General features: G+C 40.3%; 2 protein-coding genes across 5 annotated transcripts in view; both read right to left on the minus strand.

The window, feature by feature from the left end:
• Clc-a (chloride channel protein 2) overlaps window positions 1–17,798 on the minus strand; it is a 32,722-nt gene that overhangs the window by 8,159 nt on the left and 6,765 nt on the right. Inside the window, exons 1-2 of one of the 4 annotated variants that reach the window (XM_071795316.1) lie at window positions 5,699–6,280; window positions 5,152–5,239 (exon numbers count right to left, since the gene is read on the minus strand). The exons of 2 other annotated variants lie outside the window; for them this stretch is intronic. In XM_071795316.1, coding sequence (XP_071651417.1) covers window positions 5,152–5,239; window positions 5,699–5,844 — 234 coding nt within the window. In that variant the 5' untranslated portion in view covers window positions 5,845–6,280. Of the gene's footprint in view, window positions 1–254; window positions 1,470–5,151; window positions 5,240–5,698; window positions 6,281–17,798 lie in introns of those variants that run through there. One more of the 4 variants, XM_071795317.1, reaches the window with a different exon arrangement.
• Window positions 12,021–15,265, minus strand: LOC139823059 (uncharacterized oxidoreductase YjmC). Its single transcript, XM_071795338.1, has 2 exons — window positions 14,248–15,265; window positions 12,021–13,057 (listed from the first exon to the last, which is right to left on the minus strand). Exons 1-2 carry the CDS (start codon window positions 14,599–14,601, stop codon window positions 12,209–12,211), a joined length of 1,203 nt encoding a protein of 400 aa, XP_071651439.1. The 5' UTR covers window positions 14,602–15,265; the 3' UTR covers window positions 12,021–12,208.

Below are 17,798 nucleotides of genomic sequence, written 5' to 3' on the forward strand. Positions count from 1 at the left end.
TAAACATTGCTACGTCACAATTGTCTACACGACGATTATCATCGTCTTCACACGAGCGACGATATAGATATAACGAGCTATCACCGGCGCGGCGCGGCGCGGCGGGCGGTCCCTAAGAAACAATTGTACGAAATTGTTTGTAATGGCCGTAATGCCGGGAAAACTGTGCGCTCTCGCGTCGAGACCGTCTTGAACAGGAAACCTATACCCCGTCGCGGGATAACGGTAGGATTAGAATGCGAGCGTGCACTTACAAGGTAGTTGTCGTTACAGACAAAGTATGCCCTGTTCAAGACCAAGGTCGGCAGGGAGAGCTGGGCGAGAAGTTTCACGGATTGCATCGAGGATTCGTCACTTGGATTACTCGACTCACGGAAACTCGAATTTAAGCTTAAAGATGCGTCTCTCCTCGGCTTCTCCTCCATTTCGTACATCACTGCACGATCGTATACCACCTTCTTAATCTACATTCTAAAGTTTCGCTGCGAGATGCAGCCACACGCGGATAAATCTGATTTTTTTCTCGAGAAACTCGCGTCTGCTCGTCATTCACTTCCACTAAAAAGTGTGTTTTATTTCGTCGAAAAATTACCGTCTGATATCGCCTCATGGTCATCGAGCTCAGAAGTCATTAAAGAGTCATACAAATTTTTGAAACTTAATAAATCCCAACATTCGATAGTTTCGTTTAATATGTACGATTCTTATTCTTCGTCTCTTGCGCATTCTTACGCAACGGCTACTTCGTGGGTAATAAATAAATAAATAAGAATAATTAACAAGGATTCAATTGAACGAAATAATGAAAAAGCACTGTGGAAGTACTCTACGTCACTTTTCTTTTGCTGTTTAATAAATTAACTTTCCGGTATCAACAAATTTTTAAATCGTCACCCAAATTTTCTATAAATTCCTTACGTATATAATACGTATGAAAGTGTCTGCGTTGTTTTTTCTACACCAACAAATTCTTAGATTCTCCATCACTACACGAATCTTATTTACGTTCTTCGAAATGTCATTCAAGAAAATTTTTCACCGTTTAGAGTACTGCCTCGCTAGTACACCAAAATTTTAAATTCTTAATTGTGCTTCAATTTCAATTTATAATTTTGCTTACGTCTCCCGTAACTGTTTACGACTGTCACATTTTTATTTATGCAAAGTCCTGAACGACTTTAGCGGCTCGCGATAAACTTGCGGCAACGTCTGGGCGAATTTTCACGACTGTTTCGAGGAATTCCTTTTTTAAACAATAATTCTATGCATCTGTACGTGCGTACACACGAGCGCAAACTAAACGGCGACGTCTCGTGGATGTCTGCTTCACACCTCAGTGGGAATATTTGTTGAAGTTTGGCAACAGTCAAAATCCTTATTTTTAGCGTCGCCCAGCCAGCGTCGACAGGGCGAAATCCTATTGTTTATTGTCGAATAAGCTGCGCGACGTTTTACCTGACGCCGGGTAAATTGACCTGATGCGCGCCCTGGTTTCAAGACGCATCCATCTTCTCACGCGAACTCACGCCCGTACAACGTCACTTATTTCGAAAAATTCTTGAATCTGGATTTTGTCGCATCGCACGCATGTCGTACATATATATAATATATATATGTAAGATTTATTTGTTATACAGTGTGTCCCGAGATCTCGTTCGAAAATATACTTGGCACGAGATTGCACCGGTTATTTATTCGCCACCACTTATGTACCGTTTCCACTTTTTTGATAGACCTAGCGATCACTTATGTATTCGTAAGTTCGGTACGCGACAACTCAGTTTATTTACCCGTCTGCTTCAAATTTATATTGTTCTCTAATCGACCGCCCAACGATCAGTCACGCACGTTATCAATCGCGCTTTAAGCGGGCAGAAAATAATATTATGAAGAGTAAGAACATCGATAAATATCTATGAGTGACGTTTCCTTATCACGATTATTTCGCGAATCATCTTTCTTATATGGAGAAAAGACCACGTGACATTATCTCAAAGATTATCTTGTAAAACAGGATCGAGCCTCAAGATAATCGAGTCTGTTTCGATCGCAACGTCAATGATCTCGATCTTGACGTGTGATACCACGATTCTGGCAGCGTCCCCGGGACTAGTTGACGATATAAATATGCGGGTGACAGATGCAGCACGCATCACGCACATCACACACGATTTCGCCGGGCGGTTACATCGCGACTCTCCTGTACGATTGTGCATTAAATCGCCGAGTTCGGTTTGAGATACTTTCGGGATATCGGTTCGATTTAATCGCAGACCTAGAAATCTTTTAGTCTGACAATCGCGTGCTGTATTTTAATTTCCGGCGTACGAATGGAGGAGATAATGCCGATGAAATATTCAGTGGCGTTTTAATCGTGTGCGGGACGATCGATTTAAATATGAAGATGTCACGAGAAACACGAGATTAGATAAGATCGGGCAAGTTCGATTCTGTAGATTGAAATATAGGTGACATTTAAGAGCTGACGACTACGCACATCGTGACCACGTTCCACTGGGCAATCGGCCCCTAATCCAATTTTAGGCTCCTAACCGATTGGCGTTACGGATAATGAGTAGGCTCGAACATAAATACCACGCAAAACAAATTGCCCAAATTATTTAAATTGTCCATTCGTCTCGAACATTATAGCTATCCTAATTATTTTGCTATTAATATTTACTAATTATATAATTAATATGACACTTGCGAATTACTGGCAGTACCAGAAAGTAACGCTAGGCATAAAAGAAAGCTAAGCCAAGCAGTGCGTGGATGCACCCGGAAATTGCACGATCACGAGGGTGCAGATTCAACCTGTGCTGTGTGTAATCTGCATATACATATACATATTACATATATATGTATCATGTATATGCATATAAACATAGGGTATGTGCATATGTGTGCGTAGTGGTAACACGAGGATCTCTTCATGCTGGTCACGCGTGCTCGATAAGCATAACGAGTCCTTAAGAGCTCATTCGCGCGCATAAAAGCGTTGCTTAGAAAGGCGTCGTTGCAAAGACCGCGCGTACTCCTTTGAATTATCAAGCTCTCCGTGAATTGATACGCGGGTGCACGCGATTACACGCGCTAATAGTATTTCCTGAAATCTGCCTCGGACACTTTGCATGAATAGCACAAGTCCAAGTCTCCTACTACGGAAAACCACGCGGGAATTTAGATATTTGACGTAAATTAAAGTATTACAAGATATCAACCAAACAAGATAATTAATATATATGTTAATGTATAATTATAGAACGATTACTATTTATTGTTAGATAATAATTAAATTTGTTAAATATTTAACAAATTTGTGTGCAAAACTTTGCAACACGCGATTCGCTTCTCCATCACCGATTTTGCCTCAATTCAATCGCGTGCAGAAGGTCTTGCATTACAAGTACTTACAAACGTTACTGAAACTTCGCATTTACACCGCCGCGAATTGTGAAACAGTCGCGAGAATCGTTCGCGATTCGTTGGCAGCTGATCAACTGGTTAATTGCGATGACTAATGTGAATCGTTACCGCGCGCTATTAAACCATGCCCGTCGGGCACGCGGTCGCGTCACAAAACGCATTGTTTTCGCGAAATAACAGTCGCAAGCGTCGAGCAATTTTCAATTTGTAGCGAGATATGGAAAAGAGACACCTGTCGCTCGTATAATACTTGACGGATTACCGCGGTCACTTAATATCACGCCGTGTTGTACGGAATTGCCGATAAATCGCAAACGTCCCATCTATTCCGAACCTCAAGTAAATCGTAAATTTCGCGACGCGAGAACACTGTAAGAAAGCAAAATTATATGAAAAATTTCTATTAACAGTTTCTGACGCATTTTTCGTAAGTATATTTTATAATAAATATTTTACAAAGAAGCGTAAAGAAGAGAATTCTCGCGACTTCTCGCTGCAAATAGATCGGTGCTCTTCTAAAGTTACACAAACATTTTTAATCGATTAAATTTAGTATCTCTTTCGTATGGTCTTCTCGTATTTTCACATGGAACAAAAGAGAAGAAATTTAGATCTTTTCCTCCAGATAATTTCACGTGAAAATTAAGATCCGCGCCGGCTGGCGCTTCTAAATTTGTTTAAAGATTTCGACATGACCGGACACGCGACAAGGCCGATATTCTCCTGTGTGATACGCGACGAGTCAAGGTCCATCGTAATACGCGCGCACATTCCCGCGCACGGGCAAATCATCTTTTTGTAATGCACACTGACATAATCAACATCAAGCGTGTCTTGCGCTAATAATGCGAAATATAGATAACAAACACGTTAAAGATCGAATTTATACTACAGATATCTGGAAGTTATATCATAAAATCATAAACTTTTAGAAACACTTTAATAGTAAAAAAGAAAAGACGATATGTACGTTCCGCCTTTAATGCAGCCGTGTCCGACAACGATCTCGTGAAATCGTTTATTTGAAATGTATAGTCTCGCCCACTTGGCAATTGTCCAAAGGTCGCGCCATTGGGTTCAGTGTTGCAGGATGGTTTACGGACCATAGAAAATCTCGGACAAATCGCCGGTTCGTATCATGGCATTGCATTGCATCAAAACTAGCCGAGTCGGCAATTTGTGAAATATTAATTCCCGATGAGAGAAACGTAGGACGTAAAGTGTATCGTAAAAGCAAGTGATATATTTCAGCGAATGTTTTGCGAAAATCTTTGACGTTTATTGCGTATATAATAATTTGTATATATAACATCTGAGTTAAAAAAGAGTTTGACTATTATAAGGAGATACATCAGAGTAAATATTTGAAGATATAATGCGCGCAATAAACATCGACAAATCTTGGACTTATCTAGCAACAATAGTCATGGTTTAATTATAAATTGCTTCTGAGCAGTCATTAACGTTATCAGAAACAACAGTAATTAGTCGCGTAAAATACAATCGTAAATGTCTTCAGAGTTCGACTATAAATTTAAAAATCGTCACGTGAAATAAAATACACGACTTCGAAACACCGGAAAAACTAGCAATAAGGCGCGGTTTAGTGCGTCTAATAATAACTTTTAAGTTGCATGCTCATACAAGCAACATATTTTGCAGTCGCTTCAAGAGACAGAAGATCAATAGACTATAACTCACTGTCAAAAATGAATTGCTTACAATCGTGTTAATATAGTCGAAAGGATCGAACTCTTGCTGCTCTTCGTCCGCATTTGGCGGAGGACATGGGTAGAATGCTTGCGACGGTCTAAAAAAAGATTCCGAGTTCGTTTGTGTTTAATTTTGTTATTTAACATTTTGTTGTTGTGTTATTACCTAGGGGATAATAATGAACAGGATAGAACAATAGGTCATGACGTCAATAGGTCAAAGTGACGTTGAAGTGGAGTTAATTTTAACTTTTAAGTGATAATTAAATAAAGTCATGACGACGTCATCATGATATCATTGTGAGTTTTATGTTCTATCTGGATAATCTTATTCACCCGTTTTAAAATAATTTTAATTTAATATTAGAAAACTCTTGAGTTGTGTCTATTGGCTTCTAAATCCACATCTAATTATTATTTTTTATATTTTTTGTTCGAAAATTCTTCTATTGTACATCCAAATAGATTGGATCTCTTTTGCTCGAAATTTTAGTGTGTGCTTCTCTACTTTCTGCGCTACCTCTGGAATCAAGGCGGAACATTTCGCGCAAATGTACCTGTGCGGCCGATTCCGGCGGTTTTCCTTTAATTTCGCCATTAGTCTTGTGAACTCCTCCCATTCTTTATCCACTTCTTCCTCGCTACCTTCCGGATGGTGTAGAGTCTCCTCTAGAAGTTCCTTCTTCGCGGTTTGACTCGCCATTTTTGCGCTGTCCGCTCGATCGCGTCGATTTCACGGATTATGCGCACCCACGCGCGTACGGTCGTTCGATATTTCCTCGTGATGCATTAACGCTTTACAACCTTCTCCCTCTTCCGGCGTGCATGTTAAATATGCACGTTCCCCATATCCATGTTCCCCAGAGAGTATTTCTGCGACAAACCGATCTCCTCGCGATACATCAAAATCGTAAAGTTCCGCCGTGTTTTTTTTCTTCCTTGTGTGAAACAGTCGCGGCAAAACCGAAACTGATTTGGAGCCTTTTTCTCTTCCGCGAGCTAGGGAGACGGGGAAATCGATGGGGCACCGTGACACTGACACCGAACACACCGTGCAGGGAGGAGGAACGTTGAACGTTCGAGAATCGCGAGCGAGAACTCGTCGCACACGAAGCCAGTGAGTCACACTGACAGCGAGACGAGAGAGCCGACCGTGCAATTTTCAGATAGAAGGCCCTATAGCCTGGTCCAATTTACGGACTCATTAGGCCGCACTGACAGCCGTCGACGTCGCACACGTACATACGACATACACGCGCGATTTTCCCCCCACACTCGGTCAAATTGCCCATTGTCAACGGACACCTCGCGTACGTCGCAGTGCTGGAAGAAATCGCCACCCCCCCTTGTCAAACTCGACATTTTAATTCAATTTGAGTATATTTTAATTTTCAATTCGGGAGTGCAATAATACGCACAATTTTTCCGGTGAAAACAAACGTGTCACTCTGCATTTGTTATACGTTCATCAAGGCAACCGTTTTAAAAGTTATATTATTTAAAAAAATGCCACGCTGATAATTGCTAATCAATTCCAATCCTATAATCAGTTATTGATTCGCCTCGTAGAGAGAAAGGGAGAGTTAAAAGATTGCGTGTAATTATATGTACATGAGAAAATTTTTTTGCTAAATTTACTGCGGGTAAAAGAAATTTATAAAAATTATGCGTTACGTGTTGCCGCGAATGCAGCTGATCCTATCAAAGTATCATCGCGAGAGGAATCTTATTGGCGGCATTTCTAGTAGCGACTGTACGAAAGCCGTATACGACAATTGGCTACTTCCCTCGACGAGGGCTCGTAGGAAGCTGCCTTCAAAGTCATGAGTTATCATTGACCAAAATTACCACGTAATTTGATGGATAGTCGTCTTAACCAGCGCCGGCTGGTCAACTCCGATCAGTCCGATCGATGACATCTTCGATATATCTCGACATTACTTATAAATAATGGTTTTCTAATTCCCTGATATATTATATAAACGTTACATATATTTGAGCATAAGTTCCGCCAATGTCCGTCCGCAACTTTATAGTATATCGACGAAATAATTGGAAATGATCGCAGCTCTCGCGATTGATTCATGAGAAACAAATGTAAAATTTATCGTTTCGCGGCCGGTATTAAGTTAATCTTGTATCGTCCGAAATATGATCGATATAACATGAATATTAAAGACGAGATATCTCGTTACGTACCTCCTCGCACGGTGGCCGAATGTCGAGTGATTTCCGAAAGCAAGGTGCAGATAATTAAACAAGAGCGGTAATCTGGCCGTTCGCGCGCAAAGCAAGATCTTTAACTGTTGACCGATCAGGCTGTAAAAATCGTTTGTTTGCTTCGTCGCCTTATTTCTACATCGGACATCGCGATGCAAAGAGATAATGCCGTGCGCTCAAAAGCCCCGCCGAGCGCGCAAATTTGCGCCAGCAAATTAACGTCGCGCGATAATGTACCTATTATAACTTCCGATACGCTTCTTTCGTCACAGCTTAACAAGACTTGCAAAATGTTTTACCGTGCACCGTGCTTAAGCGTGACAAGTTTGAAACGTGCCATGCGAGATCGTGAGAAGTAAGAAGCGGAAGAAAATAAGCGGCGATTTATTGATATCGTTAAACATTACCTGCGTTATAAAAAGTATAACTAATCCATTTAAATAATCCGGACGGACGGCGAGTATCGTTTATGTATCCTAGTTATCCGAAAGCAAGAAGTACAAAGACTAGACTCGTAAAAATACAAAATAAGCCCATATATACATGATTTTTAGCGACGCATGAAAGTCGATCCAGCAATTAAGTACTTTTGTACGTCATTAAGTCAAAAGACGTCAGACGGTGTCCGGTTCAATCTTCTTCGATTACGCGAAAATATAGAATTTCGTCGAGTTTTGCATATCCCCGTGATCGTATTAATGGATTTATCTGTACGCAGCGCGAGAGACTCGCGTAATCCACATCAATTGCAATTGAGCAGAAGTATCATTGTGAGACGATTCGTGAAGAAGTCGCGGAGATCGAGCGTGTAAGCGCATTTTCGCTGATCGCGATCGCAGATAACGAATATCGAGCAAAGACGGGGCAATTAATCGTGCATGGTAATTAATCGCGATGACGATCTCTGAAAAGTTGACTCAATGCAAACCCGGGATAAATTCCTTCCAAGAACGAGCTGACCTCTCAATAATCTCCGCGAGTGATCAACGTGCATTTTGTATTCTCGCGAAGAAACGTATTGCAAGCATCATATTGTGCGACAAACGATACGTTTCATTCACGCATCATCCTTATGCTTCTCGCGGTATTCAAACATATTTACGTTACTTCTCGTATAATTTCCCCACAGGCTCGCTTTCGCGCGTGGAAAGTTCATCAATCATCGCAGTATTGTGCATTGCAATTGAATACTTTGATTTGTTATACTTGCTGTATTATACTTGCGGTTGCAGTAGATTGCAAAAAACGCGGAGTTGAATACGAATCGTATGTTTTTCATTAAATCGCAACGTATTCTATTATAGTGTGCGCAATTTTCTCACCGAGTAATAAAATCTTTATCTTCAGATTAAAAAGCACATTTCTGATCATAAAAGCACAAATAAAAGATATAGAGTATTTATTATGTACACTAAAGAGATATATCAGTGTGTGCTTTATTCGACAAACATTAAAGGCGACTTCACGGGGTGATGTCGTACGCGTTAAGACCGCCATGGGAATGCAGAAGTCCCAGAACGCCACGGATGTCCCATGGGTTCCATGACCCCCTGACAGTGTGTTAGATCGCAGTGAATTAGTTAATGCGAGTCACATGGAGCGGCGATGAATTATTGTGCCCGCAATGCGTCAACACTGCAGACGACTGCATTTTGGATAGGATCGTTTGTCCAATTATTGAATCTTCCTTCCTGTTTAGCTGCGACGGAGAAATGAGTCATAATAATACACATACCGTCGGCTCAGCAATCCCTTTCACATTTTTTCTTCCTCCAACAGATTGCAGGCGCATGTGATTTGCAAATTTTGTCATAGGATGCAATACCAAAATAATTATTAAACGCGATGCGATAATTGATTTAACGTCTGATGATTAATGACATGAGTACAGATTATTTACACGCTAATTATTTAGAAAATTAAATATTATAATATTATACACTGTTAAATTCGTAGTGTCAAATTATACTCAATTTGAGTCATTTTTAACTATTCCTATAGGATAGGAATCGCCACTGCTTTTACTTAATGTAAAGTTAATTTAACTAGAATAATGTTAATTTAGCTAAACCAATGGAGTTAAAATAGTACTGTTTTGTGATAAAATAACAAATTTCGACACAGTTAAAAATAACAAAATATTATTTAACTCAATGTATTGGTTTTAAATTTCATCCTTTAATATCTAACAGTGTACATATATACAATATGAATCCTAGAAAAGTCTTAATAATTCTTGCAAATGTTTTGCAAAATGTTCGCGTAGCTTTATTCTTTCAAAGAATTATATCTAATTGTAAGATATATCGATGAAGAAATATAGGTATACCTTGATTATTGAGTGTTCTCCGAACGGAGATTCGACTAAAGAGATAAGTCTAATTAACTGTGATGCCATTAACCGGCGTTTTAATGACTCATGTATATATAGTTCTCTCTTATAGCAAGTTGTGTTTTATACCAATCCGTCGATCGTCTGTCTGAGTCAGAGTTATGCAAATTTTTAGAAACAAGTTTGAGTTCTATCTTCAACTTTATCATTAATAGTGATATCACATAACGATTTCGCGCAACAACATATTTTTCATGTAAGTCTTTAATTGCTCATACCCCTTGGATCGTGCAACGAGCCACGTTATCGCGTAAAAAAATAAGATGGGACCAACGCCAACGTGTCGTTCTTGTCTGCTCGATAATGCGGCGACAAACAAAGCGTGCCGATAACTTCTGAACTTCCCGTGAATCTACTGATTTCGTCGGGCTGAAAAATATGCGGAGTCGGATCGGTCGTTTATCTCGCAAGAGGCAGAATATGGGTGAGTTTATTCATTTTAAAAATTAATGTAAATTAACAAAATTAATGTAAATTTTTCAAGAAAGAAAAATTTCGTCGTGTAATATAACAATAGGTTTAAATGAAACAATTATAAGAAAACAATAGACTTTTAAGATTCACGCTCGTCGACAATCCATTAGCGCATGCGACGCTTCCAAGACTTCCGTAAAATCATCTTTCTTAAGACTGATTCTTTTCTTCGTGCACAATCGCTTACGTAGATTTCCTTTTAGAAATAAAGTCAATGGTGATAATTGCGGCCGACCTTCGCCGCTCTAGAAGCTCTAATTGCATTATACACGGCGTGGACACTTTAGTTTACAACGTTATTACAGAAGTATTCGCAATTATTTAATATATACTAATCGAAATATTACGTAATCACAAAAGATTTTTATGAATAAGTAAATATAGCAAATGACAAAGATATAAAGATGCAATGATATGAAATTTCGTATTTTAATCATACGAGATTTTTAGAAATAACCATACGCGAGAGGCGAGAGAGATAATTGTAACTCAATTCACATTTAATATGTAAGAGGCTATAAAACATCATATAAATTTCTAAATTTATCGACACATTGACCGAGAGAATGCAATATTGCGATTGTAATTCACATCTCGAACACGGCATACATTCGCGCGAGGTAATCTTTTCGATCATTCGACGCGATAGAATACCAATTTTGTCAATGAGCTCTTAAAGAGAAATCTTTGTAACGAACGCGGCGAGAAAACCAGTTTCATTGCTGTTTAGAAGAGACCTGTAACAAAAGTCTTTCGACAAAAATTACTATAGGACAGACCATCCTTAAAACCGGATTTCACGAAGCAAATTAATTTTTTGCCCTGTTTGTTTCATTAACTAGCTTTCGATTCTGAGAAATTAACAGCGAACATTAGCATTTATAATCTTGTCCTCTTTTGACTGATAACGCAAACTCAAGTCAGACGCCGTGTCTATGCGACACAGTCGCCTGATAACCCTGTTTACTGCTTTCGAACGAAAAAGCAAATACGAACAGCAAAATACGAAAAGAGTTTCTTCAAATAAATCTTTTAAGTTCTAAAACTGACTAATTATATATAGGGATATATTGATTTTAAACGAATATTGGTAAAGAAAAAATTTACATGTAGCTTAATTTTTATATACAATATTATTGAAAGATATATACTTGCATGATATTATGTGCATATATAATATACATTGTACACACATTGAAATCTACGCTATAAACATAAAACTACGCTATCAATATAATTTTTATAAAAAAACAATACGTTCGTGTTTTGTATCAATTTATTTATTTATGCGCACAAAATCTGTTAAAAAAAAGTCACGTGCAATGTGCAGGTGAAAAAATGTGTAATTAATATGCGTAATGCTTATAAAACAATGATCTTGAATGTTTGCGTGTTTTGCGATGTATTTGTTTCCGATAATCTATCGAGTTCCACATTATCGATGACACCCACTCGCAAAGACGTAATAACCGTAATCGAGAACGAGCGGGCAAGTCCAAGGCCGTCATCATCATCGACCGGCGATCAAACCGTAGCTCTGGTTATGTCATCGTAACGAACATCGTGTCCGCTCAAATCATCGAATTGCATACGTGAACTGATTTGTCTCGGCATAAACATTATCCATACAACTCTGAGATTTATATAATCGGCTTTTATAAGTCTTACGTCAATATAATCTCGTTAAGATTTCAGATATTTGAGAAAGCGATCGTTCCATAAAGCACATACATGAACATTTTCAATTGGATGCAATTCGAGTAAAAAATAAAATCTTACATAACGTTTGTAAATCAGTATCAAAATTGATGTATTTATTGTCGCAATAATGAGTGCTTGGTCAACGAATATATAAATCAGCATTTAATTAATTTTAGATTTTTTTTCATACTTCATATTATAGGATTTTAAAAAATCAGTAAACGATAAAACATAAAAAATATCAGATAATTTGTGAAGCTCTTCGTTGATAAGTAAAAAATTAAGTGGATTTAGGAACGAGTTTCATCGGTCGAACGCTCATGTGTTTAGCGACGTCTTCCGAAGCCTCTAGTTGGTTCGGATGATACGTGATTCCGCCATCCATGTCGACCTTCTTCATGTGCTGCCTTTCGGGATCGCCGGCGATCAGAACCGGCTTCTCGCCGGAGGAGGGCAGACTTCGCAGCTGTTTGAGCAAAGTCGTCAATCTGTCTTTCGATCCAGGCGCGAAGGCCTCCGGGTTAATGGCCATGAAGCATTGCCCGAGATCGGCGACCTTATCGCCGGTCTTCCAGGCGCGTATATTCGGTCCGAAATGACTTCCGGTTAGGATACCGCAGAGTATCTCGACCATTAGGCCCAGACCGTAGCCCTTATACCCGGACGTGTGCTCCGCGCCACCGAGAGGCATCAATAAAGAAGCTTTGAAAGCCTCCTCGGCATCGCGAGTCACTTTTCCGTCAGATCCGAGCGCCCAGCCCTCGGGGATATTCTCGCCCTTCCGGATGGCCAGCTCAATCTTGCCCAGAGCGACGGCGGTGGTTGCCATGTCGAGAACAAACCCGTCGCCATCGCAGGCGGCCATGCCCACGGACAAGGGATTCGTCCCCAGGCCGGACTTGGTGCTGCGCGTCGGCGCCATCAACGGGCTCGTGTTGGTGCAGGTGAAACCGATCAGGTCTTGCTCCATCGCCATCATTGTGTAGTAACCGCATATGCCGTAGTGATTGGAGCCGCGCGCCGCCACCATGCCGATGCCGAATTTCTTGGCCTTCTCCATGGCAAGCTCCATACAATATTTGCCGACCACTTGACCTAGCCCGTTCTTCCCGTCTACGAGGGCTATCGCCTGAAAGTCGTGACGCAAAAGATCTCCTAGATGTAACCGCAAAGTCTATACAGTTCTTAAAGACTCTGGCAAGTCTGGTGGAAGTCTCTTGGAGTATTAGCTTTGTTTTCGCTGTGTTTTGTAATCTTTTCGAAATTTATTTGCTTATTAAAAATAAAATCTTTAAACGTGAAGCTTTGATACCGAGATTGCGTTTATTGCGTTTGATTCGCTAAACATGCGGCACGTATCACGCTTGACGCACTCGAATAAAGTTACTTATTATGCACGTAAGCGCATGTATTTTTGACGACACCTGTAATTCTCGCGAGTAAAGATACCGCTTCGAAAAGTAATTAGAGCCGCGTTAATTAGCGCCCGCGCGTTTATTGCCGATCGCCAAATTACCGGCGCGTCTATCTAATAAATTACCACACACGTGCTTCCGACCATGCCGGCGATTATCGCGACGCTATTCTAAAAAGTAATTACGACGGCGGTAATTAGCGCTCGCGGTTTGTTGCCGATCGTCAAATTGTCAACTACATTCGAAAAATTTCCGTTCCATTTCAGCGAAGGTAACGCGAGTGAATCTGCATATAGCGATTCTGTTCCGAGTCGAGCATGTACAACATAAAAATAAAACAGATACTCAGATACTGATACAAAACAGCCGCACGCGCAATTACAGTCGCTTAATAATTATAGCCGATCGAAAACGCGATAAAGGAAACATATGTAAGGTTCACTAGTCGGCGACAATTGTATTTGCCGGCGAAGAAAGTAAATCCTATTAATCAGGGAGACGCGTATCTTATCGGGTCATCAGTTGTTAAGATACGAAGGCCGATACAACAAGAAGAGAGAAGAGGAAGGGTGTCCCGTGTATCATTACCGTGGAATGTAAACACCATTTTTTTTATGGTACATATCGTGTATGTACAGCCTCCTTAATTGGCCCGGCACTCGAAAAAGGCATTTACGTCACTGGTGACATTCGCGCCGCAATCAATTGATAACGAACTATGGCTTCACGTACGCGAAAGACGGAATAATTACAAAATTTCGAAACGAGCGCGTGACGAGTGAATTATAATAGTTAAAGGTTCTCTTCTCGCGATATTCAAATTCCACCAGCAGCACCGAGAGAGAGAGAAAGAAAGAGAGAGAGAGAGAGAGAGAGAGAGAGAGAGAGAGAGATCCATTCGAACCTGAAAATCGGTAATGATTTGCGGCCGGGCGGCGGGATCAGTGATCCTGTTCTCGATATCCTGCACGTACATTTGCATCCGGTTCATCCCGTGGCTAAAGTGACCTCTGTAGTCCGCTGTCATCAGATGATGACCAACGACGCGCGCGTCTTCCAGCGTGGTGCCGGCTTTGCGCATACATTCCTCGATGAACCTGATGACCTCGTCCTTAGGGACGACCTTCTGATCGCGGTCCTGGCATCCGGTGGACGTCATTCTGGTGCCGGCGGTGACAGTGCGCGCGCGCGATGACGAACTACTCGTCAAAAGTCCCAATAAACGACTGAGCGTTGCTCTACGAACGACAGTCAACATCTCGCCAGTGGTTCTCTCCGTCTCTCAACGATCGCACGACCTCGCTTTATCACTCGATTCACCTTATCGAGGATGGGTAGCTAATTCACTTTATCAAATCGTACTAAATCCTGCGCATGTATTCGTTGCCCTAGTCGCGATCTATTTACTTCACGTTATCTCTTATCGATTGTGGCGATATACAGAGATGTGTGATTATCTTCAAATTCCTCTTCAAAAGTTCGATTTTAGTGATCATGAATTGATAAGCACAAAGCACTGGCTGTATAGATGTTAGAAAGACGATGCGACTTTCCTTCTTCGACGTTCACGCAGAAATAACTCTCTTTCTTTCTCTCCCCTCCGGTTCCATGTATTTTCAAGCTTCTCTACTTCGTTTAAACTAAGCGCCAGCCTACACCAGACGAGTCACGTGCTCGGCGCTACGTTTGCCATTACGCGTCAGCGATTACAGACTCGAGCGAATCAATGTTCTCCACTTGCAACTGCAACGATTCCCTTTCACGCACAGATCGAAGAGACTGCGAGCGATGCCGACGTTTCTCTTCTAGGAAGCAGTCGTGAAAAAGAAGATACTTTGTATACTTGCTTTGTGTGTAAAATATAATGTTTGGCAGCGTGTCTGTACTGTGTTCGCTCACATTGCACCACCGACATTGGCGTTGGTGCAACATCGGCGAAACCGTAACGCCTCTGTTGGCGAGAGCTTCAAACGCCGTTATTGTTGTTAAGATAAAAGTTATCGGGAATAAAATTAATTGAAACCATCACAAAACGTCTTTTTCAGTCGTGTACGTTCAAAATTCGTTCAAACCGAATAAATATCGATAATTTTATATTTACATGTATATTGTACAAAATTTAAAATAAATTTTTATTTTGAGATCGACAAGGAAATATTTATTGTTCTTTAGAACAATTAAACGATTAACGATTATTGTGTCGTATTAAGCACTCTTCATACATATGTTAGATTTGCGCTGATTTGCGCAGATATCCGCGGCTATTTTACAGCACGGTGTCATTATCGATAGATTAGAAAAAAGGATAATTTCTTTTTTGTGGATTTCCTTCAGGGATTACAAAAATGTATCGTTATTGGAATATATATTAAATTACATATAATATAACATATTATATAACATATTGATATATGTTGCAATTATAGCAACATAACGGGTGGTATCGAGAAGCAAACACGTGCACGTTTTGACGTTTGAACGTTGCAAATCGATTGTTGAAGCATTGTATTGCGGTCGCATCTGCGATATTCGTCCCGCAAGACCGATCGTGTATTCCTGATTCCGAAAAATTAGACCGCGCGCATGAATCGAAGCGTCGCGAACGAAATGCAAAAATAAGAAGTAGCGCGACGTTCGAGTTACATAAACAAAGACACGTATTTTTCTCGAGATGCATGCGAGATCGACACGGTCCACTCACGTCGATCGCGCACGCGGTCCGATTACACGCGGATCGCCGTTTTATGCAATCGCCGCGACACCAGACGTAAGGAAGAGAATAAGTTGAACGGGGCGCGCGTCACGCGAAGCCGCGATCGATTCGACGCGTTCGTTTCTGCTCCTCTCAGTTAAATCCGCCTGCAATCCGACTCGTAGAATCTAGCTTGAAGAAAATCCTTGAATGTGCGTACATAATGTGCGTGTGCCAACAAAAAACATTGCTGCGTTAAATGACGTCGACGGGAACCGTTACACTTCGAGCGACTGTGATTTCCTCTAAATGACTAGATCGATTGCTTGACGGGATGTATCGTTTCGCGACTGCAAGAACCTTTTTCTATTCTTTCGACCTTCGGTGAAATCTTGGCTTTTCGCCGTTTCGCAAAATTGCTCGCGTATTATTATACTACTTCAGCTTTTTTGAATTTCAATCGCGATATGTCGCAATTCAAGAACAAAAAGAGAGAGAAAGGATCGCAAGCTGCAACCTTCTGCAAAATTTGTTCCAGTTTTTTTATGTAAACGACGAGAGCTGCTAGCTTTGATTCGCAAAAGATAACAGTATGAGACGATTGCTTCAGAACTGATCCGACTTATCTCTCTAACATAAAATCTAAAGATCCTATAACATGGAAATATTTTTGCCTTCAATAATAGTGAAACTATATTTTTTAAGATTTTATTCTTTACTAAAGAAATACTAAAAGAATAAACTATTATTCTTTAGTTCTAATATAATCTTTTTTTTTTTTTATTATAATCTTAGATACACCAAAAAGGTATTTTGAGGAAACGTGATGTATTAATTGCGTATTCCAGACTGCAACGTGCGTACTCTATCGTAGGTTTAATCGACAGTTGTATTTCTACTGTGCGAAATATTTGAGCGAGATATCTTCTTAAAACGATTCTTCGGTTAATTCCGACACGACTATGCGTGAGGATAATCTCCTCTCGGACGATTCTCATCTCGTTCTCGTCGCAAAACTTTCTGCGCGATTCCGAATGATAATCTCCTTTCACGAGACCGTTATCGTCGCAAGAGGCGATTCCAGGTCTCGTAGCTTTCATAAATGGACTGGCATTATCCATGATATCACGTCCTTGCACGTGTGATATCATAAAGCTCTAATCATCGCGATATAATTGACTTATTATTTTTCGTTTGCACTGAATACCTATCTTGTTCACGAAAATGAGACGTTACGCAAGAATATTTAATGCGCGATCTCGCAGACAATAAGTGAGCCCGCTGTTATATAATATTAGCAAATTGGAGTAAGAGGGAGTAGGTTTGTAATACCGAGATTTTAATTGGAGATCTAATCTCGAACGGATTAGATTACTTAGCGTATCGATAGTGCGACTTCCAATAAATGCGCATGGAGTATTATGTAATTATACATTGTGCATTGAAACATGCATGATATTATTAAACCTAATTATTAAGTATCAATATTTATTCAATTATATTGTCGTCACGAAGAACTTTGGTCACAGCTCGCATTACCCGTGAGAGAACATCTTAAGCAGCCGGTCGCATATAACACGTGCATATCTCACGTCAAAATCGAAGCGGTTTGCCGGTGATTCATATATCACGCCATACATTTGCGATATTACATCATAAATATTTAATTTCATAAGCACGGTTACGAGTTACCGAACAGCAGCCATAAATCGACTGGAGAGAAACATTCTGCGGCAGCAATTCGGAAAATTGACTTCGGAAAA

Source organism: Temnothorax longispinosus, chromosome 12, assembly GCF_030848805.1.
Source record: "Temnothorax longispinosus isolate EJ_2023e chromosome 12, Tlon_JGU_v1, whole genome shotgun sequence".
In the NCBI taxonomy this organism is placed as follows: Eukaryota; Metazoa; Arthropoda; class Insecta; order Hymenoptera; family Formicidae; genus Temnothorax; species Temnothorax longispinosus.